The following is a 23,489-nucleotide window of genomic DNA, read 5'->3' on the forward strand; positions in this document are numbered from 1 at the left end:
TCATATAATATTTGAATTATAATTTGAAAAACTTTTTAATTTCTTAGCTACAAATTATGGTATAACTATTTAAAATTACGAAGAAAACAAGTTAAAGGTTATTGCATTATAGATCCTGAATATGAAGATGTTAATAATACTTTTGAGAGAGCTCTAGTATTCATGCATAAAGTAAGTAACTTTATCTGAAATTCAGAGTATTTCTGTATAAAATAAAAATATCTGTATGAATGTAATACTTAAATTTATTTTATTTGTAGATGATTCGAATTTGGTTAGACTATTGTCAGTTTCTTATAGACCAACGTAAAATTACAAGAACTAGACATGTGTTTGATAGATCACTTGAAGCTCTTCCAATTACTCAGCACCATCGTATTTGGCCATTATATTTGAAATTTGTTTGTATGTATAATATACCTCAAACTGCTGTTCGAGTTTATCACAGATATTTAAAAGTAAGTGACATTATTTTAAAAATTGTAATTTATACTTATAATCTTTATTATTTATTAAAAGTATCTAGCAATAAGTTCAGTTTGAATGAGTTTAAATTGTAACTTTATTTATTATATAATAATGGATATAGAAATGAATGTAAAAAAATTTTTAACTGAGTTTCTTGCTTTTTAGAAATAAAAATGTTGAAATTGTAATTTTACAGTAATAGACTAAGTATATTTGGATCTTTTTTTGAACAGATATTAGTGAAAACAATGGCTTAGTACAATGAAGCACTCATATAAGCATGCACTTTTGTTCATTATCTACTCTAAGTTTTTCTCTTGTTATTACACATAGAGGTGCAAACCTACAACCAACTACAGATCAACTATCATTAATCTGGTTTCATTGGGAGCTGCAGGGTGCTGGATTAATTAATGATTTTGTTGGATGACAGAGGGCTTAGGTTAGAATACACTTAACTAAACAGCTAACCATCTCATCCTACCTTTAAAATATGCTGTAAATCAGTACAATTTGATTAATAAAGAAAAAAGAAACATTAAATGAAAATTCTTGACAAATTATTGTACAGTACATCTGGCAATGTTGAGCACCACCAAACAGTAGTGGCTTAATTGCCAGCTAGATGGCTGAGGCAGTTAAGACATCAGCCTACCTTTCTCCAGGATATACTGTACATATGGACTTGTATTTAGTATGTATTCCCAGGCTGGAATTTGTTGCTAATCCAATGCTGACCAGAAGTACAGTTAAAAAGAAGTTCTTATAATTAAAATATAGACCTGTATCAGTAGGCTTAATTAATCTCATATAATTTCTGTCAGTTGCACCAATGCAGTTTGGAAAATTGTTCAAAATTTATTGCAACAACTCCCGTCCCATTTCTATTTAGTCATTTCTGGCATTTAAAAATTGTCTTTAACTTATCCCTATAACTATAAAAGGTAACTGATAAAGCAGAAAAATCCTATTTTGGGATCAGTAGTAAGAAACACAAAATGTTATGTTTATTTCAAAAAGGTTGCAGTTTCTAAAAAGGTTATTACTAATAAAGAAATGACTAGTAATATTGATAATGCTGTAATGAAAATGTTGGCATATTAAAATTTCAATGTTGCAGTAGAATCTGATAGGAGGAAGAAAATTGGACCCCCAAAGTAAAATTCAATCCAGTTCATCAATATTTTTCAGATATTTTAGAAAAAAAGTTTATTAATAAGAGAAAAGCAGGAACAACAACTAAATTATCATGATGATAAACTATTTTGTATGTTGCTATACAAGGAAATTTATAGATTGCCTGAAAACAACTATTTAATAAAAAAAATTGAAATATTGTGTTCTTAAATGAGCACTGACTTTTTCTTAATATAACCAGCTTTTCATTTACTTTCATATAAGCAGCCATATTACTCATTATATTATCCAAATTACTCAGGCTATAATGTTTAGACATCAACAATTTATCCATTATTATTGTCACCAACCCACATCCCATCCATCCCAGCTAAAAGTTCAACTTCCAAATCACCACATTCAGAATACCTAAAGAACTGTAAAATAAATTTAATGTTGTTATGAGTTTTCTTCTGATGAAATTAATTTTCATAATGATTATATTTGATGAAATGTCATCTTTAATCATTGGCAACAAATTGTCAAAAGATTTGATTGACATTCTAAAATAAGTAGAATAAAATATTCTCTTAATTTTGGATAGAGCGGTATGAATCATTCCATGTGTAAGTCTCACATAGAATAGCGTGCACTTAATATTGTTTTCCTTTACTTATTCCATTTCCAGTGATGAAAAAGATACCAAATGCATGCTGTTTCCTTTATGTTCAAGGTGGTAATGATGAAGTACACAATTAAAAATATGAACATAAAGAGCAATATGTATACAATCACCACTTTCTGGCAATGCATGTTAAATGCAGCATTAGTTGCCTTGTCTGTATTGGTTTAAAAATGTAAATATTTCTGTACAGTAACACTATAACTTTTAAATATATAGAAATCTTTAAAATAATTTTATTAGGAGTTTTCTTGTATAATTTTTCAATTACAAACATGTTTTGATGTTTCTGTCTATCATTCAAGAACTGCTAGATTTATAATATGACAATAAAAGTAAGATAATGTTATAATTTATTTCAATTTTTCTAATCAAATTGCATTTTTCAAAGTATATTATTATTTGTTATCATGTTTAGTAGAAACAAACATAAATTCATTAAAATTATATTATAATATAATTACAGACCTAAAACTCTATTAAACTATCTTGTAATACTATAAATTTAAATAAAATTTGTAGTATTACAAGATAGTTTAATAGATTTTATATACATAAAATTATTTTAAATTATGTCTATAAAATATTATTGATTACATCTATATCATTTATTTTATCTTTAAAATTTTTTTAGCTATATCCTGAGAATGCTGAAGAATTTATTGATTATCTAATATCTGTTGGATGGTTAGATGATGCAGCCGTTGAACTTGAAAAAATAGTAAATAAAGAAGATTTTGTGTCCAGAGATGGAAAATCTAAATACCAAGTATATTATAAGTTTTTATTTATTATTTCATTCTCCACATTTTTATGAATTGAGGTTGTTTTTCTATGTAATTACCATATTGGCCCAGATATAAGTCAACTTCCAATTTTGGATTTCTTACTTTTGAAGAAAATTAGGACCTGAATATAATTCAACCTGCTATTATTAATTTTATTCATATACAAAAATTAGTAGTTTGCATTAAAAAACTTGGAAAGTCATTGAAACACTATTTCATCATTTTCATTGTCATCATTCTTGTTTCCAAGTTGTTGGTTACAATTTTAATATTAAATAAAATAAAATTCCAACTTTCAGTGTTAAGTTAATATATTTAAAACCAGCAAATATACAAAGACATGCATGTATTTTTAACAATAGTTATTTATGTCATCTTCAGGCAAATAGAGTTTGAAAATTGAACGATTGAATTTGAAAAATGGAATGGTTGAATTCAAAGAGAAATTCAATTAAAATTTGAACATAATAAAAACTTTGGTTACAAAAATTCAATGAAAATTGTGGTTTTTGAGTAAACATAATTTAACATGTTAGTATCTCTACAGAAATTCAATACCAGAGATGAAGTGACTACAGAATAGTTGGAAATTACATTAAATAATGACAAATTGATTTCCATAAACTATGAATTATTGGTGTATACAACAAATGAATTTGTATATGATATTACAGTCTTAAAACTACTTATGTTAGATTATCTTTAATACCATTGAGAGTTAATGTAGGAATTTATGAAGAGATAACAAGTAACCAGGAATGTCCAGAATTGAATGCTTACATGGTTCCATGCAGTTAATGAGCATACTTATACCACAAAATGAGTATTTTCATCCATATGTGTACTGGAAAATCTAGGTTTACAACTTAACAGAATATATGCCACGTGTATTACTTAATCATGAAAAAACAGTTAAAAAGTTAATTATATTGGTTGCTGCAGCACAGGCCATCAAAAAATCTTACACCACAGCCAGATACCTTTCTATAACTATGCTGGGCTCTCTACTATTTTTTTAATTGTCTTTTTTTTATAATTTATTTTTTAAATAATCATATCAAATACAATAGAGCATCGATTATCTGATCCCCGATTAACTGACTTATCGGTTAACTGACCGTGTTCTAGTCGGCAAATTCAAATGTCCACTAGTGATGTGGCACTACAATATTTGGTTTTGTCTTGGCTACTTTAATATTATTTTTGTTAAATTTTTGCATGTTTTAGCTGGCAGCACTGGCTCGACCATGAAAGGGAGGCTAGTATTTAAACCAGGCCTAATACACTATACTAATGTATTTGTAATACACTAATAATGTATTTTTTCATACTTTTTGGTTATCCGACCAACCCCAGTCCCCAATTAAGTTGGATAATCGATGCTCCACTGTACATAAATTTATAATTACAATAGAAATTTACACTTTAGAATAGTATAAATTTTACAGTAAATTTTCAGCAACCTTTCTACAAGTGTTTGATGATTGCTCAATTAGTAGGAGTAAAATAAAAATGTTACCAAAATAAAACTTTTTAGAACTTATCAAAATTGACTGATTCTGTTCAATACAATGAAAATAATTGTCTTAGTTTAGTCGACTGTTTTTGAAAAGTCAATTAATCAATTATTTACAATCATACCAAACTCTTAATTTCTGGTTCCTGACCGAAATAAAGGAAGAAAATAGAAAAAAGGACTCGAACTTTTTGTTTGTATACCTTGGAAAATTCATTATTTAATTTAAACTTTAATTCCTGAGTTCTGTACAAATATCTTAATTTCTGCTCATAATTTATGGGTTGTAGCATGATAAGTCACAACTTTGCTGGCATTTAACATTGATAAACATTTGACATACTGAATTTTAATGTCAGTTTAACTTTGTACATTGTGTACCACAGACAGTTATTGAAATCAAAGGAAACTTTAATTGGGCTCAAATATAAATCAAGAGTGATTTTTTGCTTCTTTAAAACTGGAAAAAACATTAACTGATATTAGGGCCAATATGATTATTATGTTTTGCAAATGAAGTCATGAAAATTTGTGATACTAAAAATTTTTAAAAGATTACTTTTTTTAAATATGATACAGTTATTTTAACAAATCATAAATGAAAAATTTCTTTAATTGTAATACAATGCAGCTCATTATTTTCAAATACTTTTCTCTTGTAAATTATTTTCAAATACTTCTCTTCAAAATTTATTTCTTTTATTAAGAATTAACTTTCAAAATGAATCAGAATGTAATTAAAGCAATGCAGGATTTCATTGAATTTCAATATAATTTATAAACAGAATAATCAGTAATTTAAAATGATGAAAATGCTATACATTTATCAAAAGTTTGAAAAATATTATTAAGTTTAATTTTTACATTAAATAGAATTTTTTGTTATTTCATGCAGCGGTGCAAGAAAATTTTTCAGGGTCACCAATTTCAAAGAAATTTATTTGACAAAAAATATAAGGCTTTTCTTCAACAAGCATAAGGTACCAGTAAAATAGTGAAATGAAATTATATTTTTTATAAAAATAGAACTATATTTTTTTACAAAAACAATTTTCTGTGTAAGAAAAAAGCAGTCAATATTTTGATTCAGTTTGCATCAACCTATTTATGTGAAACTGGCTTTTCAAAATTAGTTGCCATTAAAACAAAACATAAATCTCGGTTGGATCCAGAGGATGACTTACAGTTTGCAATTTCCAATACAGATCCAAACATAGAAACAATCATGAGCTCGTTGCAAGCACATACTTCACATTGAATTTTTATGATGTAAAGTTTTTTTAAAAGTATTTTTCATTAAATAAATATTTATATTCGTATGCATAAATGAAACTTTTGTTTCATAAAATTATGTTTTATTCAGACCTCTAATAAGGCAGAAACATAAGCACAAATCCCAGAAAGAATTTCACTTTAACTACGTTGACAAGTAAAAAAACGTCTAATGGCTATCGAAGGGTTGCAACAAAATTTTACACAAAATGGAGGTCAGAAATGTAAATAGTTTGCACACCACTGATTTAATGTATCAACAACAAAATTAACAGAGATTTAAACTGAAACACAATACTTAATTTAAGAACTAAAAGTTTCCAAAAGAAGAATTACTATAATCTTGGCAAGATAACATTGGATTTATTTTTATTATTCTCTTTGTGTGCCATATCAGAAATCCTGACATTGGCAAGCACCTGGCACAAGTTAATAATGGTTAGTAAGTCGCCAAGGTTTATCCTGGGGGAAGTTACAAACAGAGTGATTCCCCATTGCCTTCTCTGGTGCGCAATGTTACACAAGGGAAAATGCCTTCCGGGAGGTCTTGTAATGAAAACTGGCCTCTACTCAGATGTTATAAATGTTGAGAAAACCCAGAAAACTCCATGGCCAGCCCGTCCAAGCATGGCGTGAACCAACGACCGAACTTCCAATGTTTAGCGACAGAACTGCTTGGCCACTGGTGGGCCATTTTTATTATTATTATTATTATTTTTTTTTTATGGATAATTAAGTTTGTGACAATACTTGGCTGTATGCTGATGTAATAATAATATTTTAAATTTATTTTTAGATATATTTATAAATAAAATTTGAATAATTTTATCCTAATAATATATTACTAGGCTAAAATAATAGGAAATAAAAGATTTTACAATAAAGATTTAAAAAAAAAATAATTTTATATTGTATTGATATAATTAAATTTATTTACAGTTGTGGAATGAGTTATGCAACCTAATATCTAAAAATCCTGACAAAGTTAGATCATTAAAAGTAGATGCAATTATTAGAGGTGGTTTAAGAAGATACACAGATCAACTTGGACAATTATGGAACTCATTAGCAGATTATTATACACGTAGTGGATTATTTGAAAGGGTGAGAATGATAACATAATTTTATACATATTTAATAAATAAATAAATATATATATATATATATATATATATATATTTGAGGTAGTCATCCTTATCAAGAAGCATAGTTTCTTTTTTTTACATTTGAAATTTATTGTAATAAGAATATTTTATTTAATATAATTCTTAGCCAACTTTATTTCAATATTTTTCAAAATGAAATGAAGAAAGGCAATGATTTATAAAACTTTTTGGAAGAGCTAAACAATACTTGTAATCAAACAGTGAAGATGAATAACAAAATAATACATAAAAGTTGAAATAATAATAGTTAAAAATATAGAATACTATTAAATTAATTCTAAATAAGGTGGACCAACTTAAAGTAGTAAACCAATTATATAATAAATTGATATATTAGCAACAGAAGAGCAAATAATGTTCCTGAATAAATTCAGAATTGATGGAATAAACATATTAACTATAAATAAATATTTTTGAAAATTGAAATCTTCTATGAAAAATTTTAAGGATTATTGTCTTAATTCATTCAAATAATAAATTGATTTAGAATTATCATAAATTACATATTTTAATTAGACATTTCACTTGTAAAAATTAATGATATTTAAGATGATGAAAACCAATTATTCAAAGATTTTTAGAAAAAAAAAATTATAATTAAATAATCTAAATTCAAAGTGAATGCTAGTCAAATAATATGTTTATTACTTGTTAAAATGACATTTAAATTTAATTTTTTTTGTATTAATAGGCACGTGATGTTTATGAAGAAGCTATTCAAACTGTAATGACAGTAAGAGATTTTACTCAAGTATTTGATGCATGTGCACAATTTGAAGAAAGTCTTATCAGTGCAAAAATGCAAGAGACTGCAAAACTTGGTCCTACAGAAGAAGGTAAATATTATTTAACAAAAATGTATACTCTGTATCTGGACTGCTGTATGTTACTATGTATATCATTCGTCTCTGTAATCCAAAAGGTTTTTGGTAGACGATCTCACAGCAAACTTTAAGTTAGGAACTCTCTCATATGTCATTTTTTAAGAAATAAAGAGAGTTCCTAACTTAAAGTTTGCTGTGAGATCGTCTACCAAAAACCTTTTGGATTACAGAGACGAATGATATATACAAAAATGTATAAATTAATATAATGACAATTCTTTACTTTGTTAGATGATTTGGACTTGGATTTAAGATTAGCTCGTTTGGAAGATTTGATGGATAGAAGGCCTTTGCTATTGAATAGGTAATTTAGAAATTATTTTATTTAAGTTTTTGTAATAATTCTCATTTTAAAAATATATTTTTAGTGTTCTATTAAGGCAAAATCCTCATAATGTTCATGATTGGCATAAGCGAGTGAAATTATTTGAAGGAAAGCCTAGAGAGGTAATTTAAATTGTAATTGCTTAAATTAAAATTTATTTTTATATATATTAATATTGTTTATTATAATTTAATTATTTATTTTATACAAGTAGATTTTGAATAACAAAGTTTTATAAATGCTATAGAGTACCACAATAAATAAATAAATGTATAAAATCCAGATCGTAACGTTATTTAGGATTAAGAAATCAATCATTATACATTATCACAAATGTAGAAGAAAAAATAATAACATATAAAACAAGGACAGTGTAATTTCTTTCCATAATTTCAGAAATTGCAATGGAACTATGTGTTATATATTTAGGTATCAGAAGATCTCTCTGCACATTGTGGATGTGATCAGAGGCCTTAGTTGGGAAATTCTGGATTGCATGGCCTACAGTCTGGATCTGTCATTGTTTAATTATCATATGTTTGGCTCTTTGAAGGAATCTTTGGAAGACAAGTGATTTACCCAGAATGTCAAATGCTAGATTACAATATACTAGTCCTTCTGACTTCACATGACAAACTCTGAAGTCAGAGTTTGTCATGCAGGTACTCCAACAATGGCCCAAAGACTTCTATTCTACATCATTGCCAAAATGATGGGAGAAATGTCAGCATACGGCAGGGAGTACCCAAAGAAAGAAACATAAATTGGAATTATGTAACACACATAGTTCAATTGCCATTGCTGAAATTCATGACAGAAATCAAATCACTCTTGTATTAATATACTGTATTTTTATGGAATGACCAGAATGCTGCATATAACCGGCAGAGACCAGTATGCTGGAAATCCTGGGGTTACTGACATGCCAGTTAAACTGTGATTAAAAAATAAAATTAACCAGATGTAACAAAACTAGTTGTTAATTAAATGTTGAAGAAAACATTCTTCTAAATACAATAAAATAATAACATTGTAGATTGTAGTTTGACTGACTTAAAATCAGGAAGAGAGTTTTTGTTTTACAGGACAATATAACAATTAATGGCTTATTGACATTAGTAATAGTAGTAGTAGTAGTATTTAGTTAGTGTGGGCTGCACTTACCATCTATTCTGACCTTAAAAATAACACTTTCCCCTCAATTTCACACAAAGTGGATGTTAATTGTGTAAGTTGAGATAATTTACAGCAAGTTTCTGAAATTTAATATGTTTATTTTTGCATTTTTAAATCAAATTAGAATAAAATAAACATAAAAAAAGCACTTTCAGCATGCCATGAGTATTTTACATTGTTAGATAGAAGACAAAATGAAGAAATTAAATATATAATTGTAGTTTTTGATGTAATGCTGAGAGTTTCACAGTTTCAGAATAAAAAATTATTTGTTTTTACGTGATTTTACATTTTTATGTGATGTTCATTTTTTTAATGCACCCTCTAGAGAAGGATGTATAACCTCACTTAAACTGGCATGCCAGCATTCCTTGAGGATAACGCAACATGCTGGTTTTTACCATATGGAAAAATCTGATTTTATGGTCTCCCCAGATAGACTGACATGCTGGACAAACTGTGAAAATATGGTAAAACTTTTTATGACATTATTTGGATATGTTTTTTTAGTATATCTGTTTAACGTGTTTGCAATTTCTGATCTGTTCAAATCTTATCTTTACTATAATGGGTTCTAATGAGCAAAAACTCATTATAACTGACAGGTACAAGTTTAATAAATTAAAATTAATTTCATGATTACAATATACTAGTCACTGAATTATATAAATAGTAAATTAATTGAAAAGTAAACTAAAGAGATTTAAAGTTTTATTATTAAAGTATGCAATGATAACATTATAAAATATTTTTACAAACAATATTAGTGGGTAGATATATTGTATTTTATCATAATATTAAATTTGTTATTTAAAATATTTCTACAATATTCCTTTTAAAATAGATGAATATTTTTATACATATAATGATACTATATGACAAATATAACTTTTTTAAATAAATTTTTATTTATAAATTTTATCCATTGACACCATTGATCTTATGATAGTATAAAATGTTTGATTTTTAATAAAACAGTACATAAAATTCATATCTATTGATGTTAAAACAAATATTGTAATATTGTCTCTTATTTTTGAGAATATAAAATTTAGAACATGTTTTCAGCTTACTAATATAGAATAAGATAAGCAAATTCCTCTTAGGAGTTGACATCTAAAAAGTGAAGCTAGAATAATTATTATTGCCTTATTGTCCTTATTTCGATTCTTAATATATTTGTCAACTTAGACATTAATTATTAATAGGACTGTTAACACCAGTTTAACAGTCCTATTAATAATTAATGTCTAAGTTGACAAATATATTAAGAAGTGAAGCTAGAACTTCCATTCTCAGAATTCATTACACTCTTCTTCTGATATTGAATATCTTTCTAAGTTCTTTTTCATGAGATAGCTATAATTATTTCTCATATTTCTCTTTCTTTGTGTTGTGTAATCCAATATCAAAGTACTGTGCCACCAACTGTGCTGATATATATTGTTGTTGCATGCATGTAGGATTTTGAAGTTGTCTAGTTTCATTTATTGTCTCTGTTGTTATCACACTTTTATTAATTTTAACCTCTTTACATTATATGTTTACTTATTTATGTAAGGTGCTTTTTATTTATATTCATTTTGTATGCATTTTTATTTTAAATTATTTTCTTTAGATATTTTATTTTAACTATTTTTATGTATTTATTTTTAATTTTAATTAAATATTAACCAATTTATATATTCAACCCTTGCACATTGATGTGTAATATGATTCAAATCATTCAATCATTTGTATTTTTAAAATTGTTTTCTGTTCTATCATAAAAACCTAATGATGATCTTTAAATATTGTTGAAAATGTTAGTTCAGTTATTAAACTTGTTTTTTATTACTGGATTAACGTGTATTTTGAATTAATTATAGCAGTACATCCAGTTTTTTGCAGTATATTGAACAATTGAAAGAAGCAGATGATCACTACATTAAACATAATTCTGATTTTCATGTTAAAAGATACTTGAACTGTTCTTGTTACATGTTTTCATGAAGATGGACAGTACAGTAGAAACTCAATAATTCATCACATCTGGGACTGGGAGTGATAAGTTATGGAAATTGACGAATTATAGAAAATTCTAGGAACAATAATTAAAAATACATTTTGAAATACTTTTGTAGTTTTAATTAACACAATAAGTAATTTATAACCTAATGCTTACAAAAACTTTTGGTAAAAATTTTATCAAAACTAAGAATATAACTTAAAAAAATATCTTACATACTTTTAATCTTGTCACAAAGTAAAAAAAATTGTTATGTCTTTATTTGTGTGTAGATATTACATTTTAAAAAACTGCATGATTTTTTCAAAACTAATTTTTCATGTCCCATTATGATTGCTAAGTTTGGAATTTCTGCCTCATTTTGCTGTTTCATATCATTTTGATAACATTTGCTCAACTTATTTGCAGTTAAAATGCCAAGAATTAGTTATGTCATCTTTGTCATCCTCATCTTTTTTTATCTGCTTCTTCATTGTTTATGTCCTTGTTCATTACTTGTTCTATTATTTCATTGTCATTCAAAATTTCATATCCCAAATCCAAGCTATCCACATTCAACCAGTCATTTACATCACCCTGTTCTATTTGAAAAAGTGTCATTACACATTCAAGAAATATCATCCAGGAATTGTTTGTTTTCATTGCTGTTACTTCTGTTAAGTGCATCTGATAAATTTTGTCCATCTTTGAGACAATGTTTCATTTAAAACCTTATTCCATGCTTTGGAAATTTTGAAAATTGCCTGTTTAATAGTGTATTGTTCCCAAAATTCATCCAAATTTGTACCCATATTACAAGAAATAAAATGTTGAACAAATATTTTTCAGTAGTGATGTTTCAAATTTTCAATCACTCCCTCATCAATTGGCTAAATCAGAGATTGTGTTGGAGGAAGAAGATACATTTTATATCTTTATCAACTTTGTCATTCAATGGGTGTGCTGGGACTCTTTTTCTAGTAAATTTTTAGATTTAAGATACAATTTCACCTGAACTATAAACGTATTACAAAACCAGGCTGTAAAAATTTCTTGATCTATCCATACATTTTTTGGGCATAATAATCAACATGACAAATTATTGAATGACAAATTATCAAGTTTCTATCGTACCTTATCTTTGTTGTCATCATTTTTTATTAGGAATGTTACTGAATTAGTAATTTGTCTCTTTCATTTCAAGACATATTTAGTGTTAAGTTTCATAATAAATACACTGTCAGGATTTTTATCAATTTTAATAACCAGAACTAGAAAAAGATTGTTTATAATGAGAAATTCTCTTGGTATAATGGGTAGCATAAATGACAAATAATTAAATACATATAATTATATAATAACCGTTCTGTTTTAATCTGTAAACTAATTGAACATAACCATTGTATTAGTATTAGCATAATATTAGTAATACATCAGGTATCATCATCAGGTTTATAATGCATACAATTTGAAATAATTATATAACTTAAAGATAACATTATTATTAGGTTCCTTAAAATATACAAAGCAAGATTTTCCAATATAACAAATCTTATCATTGAGGAATACTGTGACTTCTGATATATAAACAGATATGTGTCTTTAACAGTCATTCAGAGCAATCAGGACATGTATCATTTTTAAAATTATATAGAATACTTTTAAACCATCTGGATATTTTATTTAATCTAACTTGAACAATGAATCTTTTAACATTTGGAAAACAGATATTCAACTGGCTATTAAAATTGATAAAAATTTTGATAGTGTATTTATTATGAAACTTAACACTAAATATTACCATATAGAGAATTCACTTTCCCTTTGTACCATTAATGGTGAGTAGCCCTACATTTACTGTCAAGTTTACCTAAGAATATAGATAAAGTATGTACCAAAGAAACAAATGTTTGTTTTCTAATATCATTATTATCTAAGAAAGAAATAATAAATAACATGTGAAGATGGCCCCCTTTTCGCTCCTTTAACTGACACCAGTGTGAAGCTTTTGACCCTTTTGTGAGGGGGAAGTTGACCCAACTCTGAATTCATCTTCGTTCGTGACCAGTCAGGATGGCGCGATAAAGCCTTACCGTATGGGAGTAGTGGACTTCAGGACGCAGAGAGATTCACACAGAGACCATAATTACAAATTCAACATGTTTATTTATATGGAAAAACAATGCTTACAATAAGGCACACAAACATCATGTTGAAAGGTGTCCAACAGCAAAGGGGAACACGCTGGACAGTTTGCTTCCTGGAGATATCGATCAACACACCAAAAAAACAGACAAGGAGTGAGAGTTTGTTTCTGAAGATCTTGGGTAGAGACTTTGGGATTGGAGGGATGGAGCAATCGGCACTGGGAAGTCGGGTCCCTAGTCTTTTCTGTCCTCTTCTTGGAGATCTGGGTCTCTGGATTAATCCAGTCTCTGGAATGGTGCTCTCGATTTCCAGCTCGCAACCTCCCCATGTCCCCGGGACCTAAGACTTTTATATCAATCCCTCTTTCCGAAATTCCAAGATTCTGGTTGGTCCGAACGAGGGTCTAACTTTTGTCTCATTGATCCCCAGTCTGTTACCAGGGGCACAATCCAGGCCGTGGGGTTGCCGAAGATCCCCAAACTCCCCCATCCAGGCCGCTCCCCGTCTGAGTTGGGTCAAGCCCTTCCCTGAACGATAGTCCCGTAAATTACTCTAAATGTGTTTTTCTGACTTGGAGAAGGTGCAGCTGGGACCATTTGGCCCCAACCGCCACTCCCTCCGTAGGAGAGCTGGACAAATTCCACTTTGAACTCAATGTAAAACAATGACCAAAATTACCCCGACGGGCAATCTCTCAGTCATTCCCACGATATACGATCGGGGATCTGTCAATTAGGTCGGGAAACTGTAGCAATTAAATCATCTCTCGCACCCATTCCTCGGTCACCTTGGTCTTGTTTATGAAATAAGTTACTGATCTAATGGCTCTAACTCAACAGCCACATTCCCAATGAGGGGGGTGAAGTCCCAGCCTCACATAACACCATATTTGTTTAAAGTGTTGAATAAAGCAACTAACCAATTGCTTTTAATATTAGGATACTCTTGAATTTTTTACATTAGCATTTTAAGAATTTCTGATAACAACAAGTTCCTATATATAATTCTAAATAAAAATTTAACTGTTCTAATTACCAGATATGGAAGATGACAATATTTATATTAGAATCTAGCCTTAATGGGTATCTAGGGTTATAACATTCAAAGAAAATAGTTTTCACAAAAATTTCATTTTTATTGCATCCAACTATTATCATTTTTAATAAAAAATTTTGAAAACGTTAAGTGTATTATAAGTTACTGAGCTGCAACCTGGAACCTCTCCCTAGTAATTTCAACATTCTTTATCATCATTAAAATTTCTATACCTTATAAATATTTCTGATTAAAATATAAAAAACAAGCTTGCATCCTACTCTTATACATTTGTAAAGATTTATTTCAGAAATGATTCTGAAAAATCTATTGTAGAAACTCAGATATTGTAAAATCAGCCTTTCAAGAAGTTGTCATTTAGGTTAAAAGAATTTCAGTTTATATGTAAGATGATAATTATTTTTGTTATAATTAATATTATTTTTGATTTTACTGCACTCTCCACTGAAGTTAAGGTAGAATACTCGATATATTCAGTGATCTCATATATTCTAAAGTCTAAGAAGTTTATAAATATATTTTTCTTTGCTAAATACTGCTCATTCTTCAGTTTTTCCAATATATGGCCATAATATTTGAGAGTTAAACAGAGAATAGAAGAGTAATATTTTCTGTTGAACAAATCAATCTTAATGTGTAAATTGTAATTCTTAATTGAGATAACACAATTTATAAAACAGAATTTTACATTTATCAACTGCCATTTTCATTTATTAATTATTGAATTGTTACATGATCATTTTTAAGAATTTTCATAATTAAAATATTTTTACATAGATATATTTTAATTACATCTAATTATTTTGTTACTATAAATGATATTTTAAACAAAAATACATAATAAAAATTGATACACATAAACATTAATACCTGAATTGGTTTAAACTTGTAAACTGATAAGCAAGAAACAATATCTTTAGATTAAAGATTAAGAAGCAATATAAACATTACATAAAAATAAAATTTATAATTACTTAACTTCTTAAATACAGTAGTATAGTTTTTTTATTAATTGAAAGTTTACTCATAGTAATTGAATATATTGATCTAAATAGATTACAACAAGTCCTCACTTAATGTCATTGGATTACAATTTGAAAAACTTGTGGACCTATAAATTCCCACTGTCATCTGTTCATTTGTCTGTCTGTCCTCATTAATCTCAAGAAAATAATATATTTTTTATAGCATTAATGAAATAATAATTTCTAAATTTCCTTATGTTAATGTATACCTTAGAAAATTAATAGTAAAAAAATTATACACAAATAGTTTAACGTTTTATCAATAAAAAAATTAATTTTTGAAATTATTTACATATAATAGTAATAATGTATAAGTTATTATTATGATTATTACTTTATTATTTTGCAGAAAAAGTTGTTAGTCTCAATTACAAATATTTAAAATAGATCTGTTATTAAAATATGGCTTTTTGATATTTTTAAAGATAATCAACACATACACTGAAGCTGTTCAAACTGTGGATCCTAAATTAGCTACTGGAAAACTTCATACTTTATGGGTTGCATTTGCAAAATTTTATGAAGAAAATGGGCAAATTGAAGATGTAAATTTTTCATATAATTTTTAAAAATTTAAATTAATATTTTTATATCATATACAGACTAATTTTTATTTAGGCAAGAGTTATTTTTGAAAAAGGAACTCAAGTGCCATATGTTAAAGTAGAAGATTTAGCTGCAGTTTGGTGTGAGTGGGCAGAAATGGAATTAAGGCATGAGTAAGTTTCCTTTATCGTGTTTTCTTTATTTCTTAACTAAAAGATTATCCTCTCTACTCCATTCTACATACAAAATCCACTTATCAGCTATTTCAGAGTTACAAATAATTTTATACTGCATTGTAGATATTTATTATTGTTCTTATAACATAATTAGTATTTAAAAAATATTTTCCCCATAATTTAAATTTTATTTTTATATTTTAAAGATTTGCAAATATAATTTAAACTAAATATTTTTTTTCAGATAATTATATTAAAATATTCTTGAATCTACATGCCATCAATGCCGTAAGATATCGGGCTAGATAAAGGCTATAATATTATTCAATTATGAAATAATTTGGTACTAGAGTGAGGTGTTAGGTGCCATCTCTTATTAATGTTAATAATTATAATTTAATGAAATAACTTAAAATAATTTAGAAATATTGGAAGAAAAAGTTGGCCTGGAGCACCATCAATGATTATAATGTAAGCTTATATATGTTGGACTAGAGGTTCAGGTAGCATAACTAGCAATGCATCTGCACAGTAAGCAGGAGTTGTGGGTTTGAGCCCTCCTCTGGGCTGATTTTTTCTTCCAATATATCTAAATTATTTAAAATTACTTAATTAAATTATAATTATTAATGTTAATAAGAGATGGCACCTAACACCTCAATCTAGTACCAAATTATTTCATAATTAAATATTATAGCCTTTATCTAGCCCGATATCTCACGGCATTGATGGCATGTAGGTTAGAATGTATCAGGTATTAATGTTATTGTTTATTCTTGAATCATAATTCAAATATAATTTGGTTTTATTTCAGTTAACTCTTTCTTGACCGGGGTACCAATCTGTTGTACCCTTAATTGTTAAGCGAATAGTGCAGGGTACCTATTCATCGATACCCTGTTAAAAATCGATTTTTATAAAATTTATCTACAACAGATGTCAGCACTTGACTGCAATGTCTTGTTTATTGTCTGTTTCACATATTTTTGTCCAGGTGGTGTTTTGTTGATTTAAAAAATTTTAATTAATGCTTTTTTTTCTTCTTAATTTTTCATTTCCTGATAATTTTTTATTTCATTTTTAGCATATTCATGCAATAGTATTACTATAATAAGTTCATTCATGCTATAAGTTTATTCAGCTATAATACGTCAATTATTATAAATATTGAAGTTGTGATCTTCAGTTCTGATATTTATATAATTTTTATTTTTTATTTTAATCGAAAATATCTGCAAATGTTACATGTATTGCTACTGGTAATCATATGTTTATTACAAAAATATAAAATCTTGTTTGATATGAAGTGAACAAAGTATATTAGTTCATTATATTAGTTGATAGCAGAATAAAGTTTTGATTTCAAACAAATGTTTGATATAATACGTGATAATTTCACAAAGAATAAACATACATGCATAAGTGTTATATCGAATTGTACAAAACAATATTCTGAGTCTTTCTGGCTCAGTGCCAGCAAAAAACTAGATAACTAGACAATGTTAATTTTGACAAAAAGTTACAAATTATCAAGTTTAAATGTCAGTTCTGATATATATAATTTTTTTTCTTATAAATTTTTCTAATAAAATGTATTGAGAAATATCATATTTAAAACTAAAGATATTAATAAATGTACATGATTTTTTTCATATGAATATAATGATAATTTGATTTTTGGTGAATTTTTGAAATAATATAGCCTGAGTGACCTTGACTGACCTATATTGCCCTCGGCTGTTTTACAAAAGAAATGTAAACAGGGGCATAGCAAATGGCCAAGAAAGAGTTAAAATATTTTATAAGCAAAATGCTAAAATAAAACACTAGTTATAAACATTTGAATTTTATGAAAAAACTGTTTATATTAACACATTATTATGTGTTTATACTCCTATTTATGAATACTCTTTTAAGCAATTATTGAGCATATATATTTAAATTCTTTTAATGCATCATTAAAAAAATGAAATTTTATAAACAGAAACTTTGAAGGAGCACTTTCTTTGATGCAACGGGCAACAGCTGCACCACCTAGGAAAGTAGCTTATCACGATCAGGTAAGCTATGTTTTTTTAAATAAAGTATTTTGCATAACTATTAGAATATATAGATTAGACCATTTTAATCAATCCACTGGAGTAACATGAAAAATATGTGTCTTACAACAAAAATCATTAAACGAAAGATATTATACTTCAAGGGTGCCACGAGATGGGGGCTATTGGTTTCACAGATGGTGCTAGAATCAGTGTAAAAAGGGATCAACTTCATTTTCTTAAATGGAGACCTCCAATTTCTTATTCCCTATTTTGATTTTACATAAAAAATAAACAAAATTTTATCTAAAACATTTTTTTTTGAAAGATGCACTAATCAAAAGCTATGAGCATTTGAAGTTTTATGCAGCTGTCATGTGGTGTATGCATGAATGTCTGTGAATTTCACACTGAAAAAGGAAGAAAACTGCCAGAAAAGTTGTTAAGAACTATTTATTATTCATTGGAATCAAAATCAATGTCTTTTTATCACAAGCTTGATGGCTTTAATATGTTGAGGCATTAATTTTGTATCAGTTCATTATTTGTACAAAAAGAATGATTTCACCAAATGATAATAGCTTCCTGATGCCTTTTTAACTATTTTTCTTTGTTTTTTCAGTTAAATTCACAGAATGTGCATATGTTGACTGTGTAAAACATCAAACACTCATAACTTCTGATTAGTGTATGTTTTGAAAAAATGTTTCAGATGGAAGTTTGTTTATTTTTTATGTAGAATCAGAATATGCAATAAAAAGTGGAGATTCCCACTTAGTAAAATGAAGTTGACCCTATTTCTCACCAATTCTAGAACCATCTATGATGAAACTGATAACTTCAAGGGACCACAACGGGGCTAACATTTTTGGTTTAATGATTGTTTTTGTATAATGTAATTATTTTCTACAATTTTTTGAGTTATTCCACTGGACTGATTAAAATGGGTTCATCCTGTATTTAAGGTAATAATGTTACCACAAACTTGGGTGCTCTTCATCTACTGAGTTGGCACAGAATCAAAAAAATTCCAAATTCCAAGTGCTATTTAAGAACAGCTCATGCCAGCATTTTAGTTCTGGACTAAAACTTGTTCAGATGCTTTTATTTATTTATTTTTTTGTGCTTACTAATCAATTTGTAATCTTTGTAAGTTATTGTTAAATTAAACTGTTTGAAAAGAAACCAGCTGTATTCTTTTATTCATGATTTTATATTTAAATATTATTTTTAAGAATAAAAATAAAATCAGTCTATGAAAATAGCTTTCAATTAAGGGTAATTTTTAAAATATATTGTTTATTTAGCAAAAGTTTGTTTTATTATTACAAATTAATTTAATCAAAGAAAAAAAAACAAGTTAATAGTTAAGAAGAATGATTATATGATTTCATTACAAAAATTGTTTTATTAAAAAGATATATTCTTTGATAGTATTTTGCTATATTGATGAAGAAAAACCAAATATAATTGTATCATATTAACATAATAAAAACACAAATAATACACAGTTACCGCAAATAAAAAATAATAAAGAAAACTTAGTATTACATTTTAATTTGGCATATATTTATGGAATAATTTTATTTGCTATACAATTCCTTAAAATAATTAATATATTTATTATTGTTATTAAATAGTTATTACTAAAATATGTTAGTGCTTATAACAGAAAAATAAAATTTTCAATAAATTTCTAAGATTGACTGTAAGATGGATCAGATGAACAGTCTTTAAAGAGTGCCCATCTCATGCATCTTCACAAATTACAAGTTACAGAAGGTATGGTATATATTAACAACATTGTAATCATAAATAAAAAAACTGCATTATGATCATATGTGGTTAAACATCTTTTCATATTTAAAAATCATCCAAATAAACTATGAAAAATTGTTTATTGAAAAGAGAGAATAATTAAATATTTATTTTTCAAATTAAATATATCAAAGTTTATCTTTTATTGCACTTTTCTTTCTACAAAACAACCTGAATTGGAATTTGATTATTGTATAAAACAACACAATTCCCTAGTATGATAGCCTGATATGAATCTGGCTGCCTCATTTGATTAACAGTTTAATTTCTTTTTTTTTTAAACATTGATAAATCAAAATTAAGTGTCCAAAATCAAATGTAATGTTAATGTTTTCATTCCTTTTAGTTTCATACACAGTTCAAATTAGTAGAAAATAAAATGATAGCTGAGAATGCAGTACGAAAAATGTTAAAATATAGTTATAATTGTGCTTCATTATTCAAAATTATTTTATAACATTTGTGTAAATATTTAAATAATATTATACTATATTATGTGAATTTTTTAAAATATTGTATTATTAAATTTATTTACTTTGTTTTGTCGAATTTTAAAATATTTATAGAGCGAACCTGTACAGTTTCGTCTATATAAGTCATTGAAAATATGGTCAATGTATGCAGATTTAGAAGAAAGTTTTGGAACTTTCAAGGTAATATTAATTTCCAAAACAAATGTGAATAAAACTGCTTAAACATAATTAAATAAAATTTTGCAATATTTATGTTTCCAGTCCTCAAAAGCTGTTTATGATCGTATAATTGATTTGAAGATTGCAACACCACAAATCATCATCAACTATGGATTATTTTTGGAAGAAAATAATTACTTTGAAGAAGCGTTCAAAGTATTAACACACAATTAGATTTTAATATTGATTTTTTTTATTTTCATTTTTTAAATTAAAGTTATTTATTTTTTTTAGGCTTATGAAAAAGGAATTGCATTATTTAAATGGCCAAATGTTTATGATATCTGGAATACATATTTAATTAAATTTTTAAAGAGATATGTAAGTTTAATATAACTTTATTAATATATTAAAATTTTTAGTAAATTAGCAAATTATAATTTTTAAAAGTTAATTTTAAATTAAAATAATTTATAAGTTAATTGGTAGTTGAAGTATCATTATAAATCAGATATTAATTATTATTTAAGAAAGTAAGAATTATTATTTTAAATTCAACATTCTTAAAAACTGATATTTTGAAAATTTTTCTTACTAATTAATTAAAAATTAATATCATATTAAATAAATACATTATCTGTAACTGCTTTTTCAGGTTACCAAAAATAATGTTTTTGATTCCTGTAGGGTCATCATCAGTTTAATATTACTACTGCTATATTCTGTTATAAGAACATCTTAGCTTTAATATATTTATACAGTGAAACCTCACTTAACGAGTATTTCACATAATGAGCAAAACAAATTGTAAAAAAATGACTCGCTTATTGAGCAATGTTTTACGTAACAAGTGACAAGCAGAGGGAAGTGCCAGATTGTGCGCATGCTTCATCAGTCTTGTTTAGCACTTGTTCTGCTAGCATCTTAGTGTCACTTGTGATCAAACATTTTTCCAAACTTGTGTTCACACATATTACCTATAAACATCAACAACCATTGACCATTATATAATAAACACTCCAAACGATATGCCAAATTCTTGGGCTATGTAAAGACTGTAATTAAATATTAGAAATTAATCAATTTGACTAGAGGTAGACAGTTATGCTGCCATCTTGTGTTAAATTTAATGATCAATCCAAATTAAATTTTTAAAATGTCTAAAGTAAAATTATTTATTTATTATTAAACATAATACGAGATGGCATCATAACTGCCTACCTCTAATCAAATTAATTAATTTCTAATACATCTATCTCTCGTTTTACACAGTACATTTTTACACGTTTTCACTTTTACACGGTTTAAAAAATAAATGTAGAAAATAACCTGGCTATAATCAAAAGGAACAATTTTTAACTCTAATCTACATCTATATTCCAATCCACCTTAATTATATGTTATAGTTGATATTTAGGATACTAGGTGACAGTTTTATTTCAATCCGTCAAATAGTAACCGATAAACCGATATAGGGTACTCCCCATACGCATGAAGTGTCATTCATTGCACATAGTTTTAAACCAGAAAATTTTAATTTTTTATATTCATAAGTAACAAACGATTACATTATTTTTAATTACATTACATTACATTACACAATTACATTACATTTTTATGAATCTTTCAGATCTTATTTTTTGTTCCTTTGTACTTAGTATTTAATTAATAAAAGAATATATATATATTTTTTTTTGCATTTCAATATTTTTGTTTGATTTATGTACCTTTAAAAAATTGAAAAAAATCATAATTAATAACAACGAAATTATGCGTTTTTTGCATACTTTTCAATGTACACAGTTTTACATTCAAAAAGTTACAATTTCGATTTACATGTTTTTCTCAGGAACCTATCTTCCGTGTAAATCGAGGGATAGGTGTATTTAATTATAGTCTTTACATAGCCCAAGAATTTGGCACATCGTTTGATGTGTTTATCAGACATTATCTGTGATTTTTTTTTGTTTTCTGCAAATCAAATTTGCATTCCAGGTTGGTTCATTCTGCACTAGAAGAAAAGATGATGATTCATGCTGCTTAACAATGTATATTGTATAATTGTCTTTGAATAAATGTTATACATAAAATATTTGAGTATTTTTTTCGGTATGGAATGCATTATTGTATTTTACATCAATTTATATGGAAAAAACTGTTTTGTTTAATGAGTGTTTTACATTACGAGTAAGATTCTAGAACAAATTATGCTCATTAAGCGAGGTTCCACTGTATTATATTTTAGCTGTTTATTAGATTAAACTGTTCTTAGAATAAAGCAGTATTTAAAAGTTATACATGATGACTCTATAGGAGTCAAAAACATTTTTTAAAATATGTGTTTGGTAACATCAAGAAGCAGTTACGGATAATATATTTATTATTATGATACCAAGTTTTGTCAATTTTATAGTATCATATTAATACAGGAAGTAACTAATAACAATTGAAATTGAATATTAATTTCATCTTTGATTAGATTTTTAAAGGAGCTATATAATTGAATAATACCTTTTAATAAATATTTTGTACATATTGTGTATAATTTAATTATTAAAATTATTTCTTTCATTAAGAAATATCAACAAAAGTTTAATGGGATTATTTTACAGTAAAAGGAATTGTTCTGTAAACAGTCTTTATCAGGGATTTTCAGGAAAACACTATTC

General features: G+C 26.7%; 1 protein-coding gene across 1 annotated transcript in view; it reads left to right on the plus strand.

The window, feature by feature from the left end:
- Positions 1-23,489, plus strand: part of fand (Pre-mRNA-splicing factor SYF1 fand) — a 30,922-nt gene that overhangs the window by 5,741 nt on the left and 1,692 nt on the right. The window contains exons 3-15 of the mRNA XM_067284184.1: positions 48-171; positions 261-458; positions 2,901-3,035; positions 6,782-6,946; positions 7,700-7,844; positions 8,124-8,196; positions 8,261-8,339; positions 16,035-16,154; positions 16,228-16,328; positions 18,316-18,391; positions 20,755-20,841; positions 20,923-21,036; positions 21,115-21,201. Of these exons, the coding sequence (XP_067140285.1) occupies positions 48-171; positions 261-458; positions 2,901-3,035; positions 6,782-6,946; positions 7,700-7,844; positions 8,124-8,196; positions 8,261-8,339; positions 16,035-16,154; positions 16,228-16,328; positions 18,316-18,391; positions 20,755-20,841; positions 20,923-21,036; positions 21,115-21,201 (1,504 nt within the window). The remainder of the gene's footprint in view (positions 1-47; positions 172-260; positions 459-2,900; positions 3,036-6,781; positions 6,947-7,699; positions 7,845-8,123; positions 8,197-8,260; positions 8,340-16,034; positions 16,155-16,227; positions 16,329-18,315; positions 18,392-20,754; positions 20,842-20,922; positions 21,037-21,114; positions 21,202-23,489) is intronic.

Source organism: Centruroides vittatus, unplaced genomic scaffold (genome assembly GCF_030686945.1).
Source record: "Centruroides vittatus isolate TY-2023 unplaced genomic scaffold, ASM3068694v2 scaffold_1152, whole genome shotgun sequence".
Lineage (NCBI taxonomy): Eukaryota > Metazoa > Arthropoda > Arachnida > Scorpiones > Buthidae > Centruroides > Centruroides vittatus.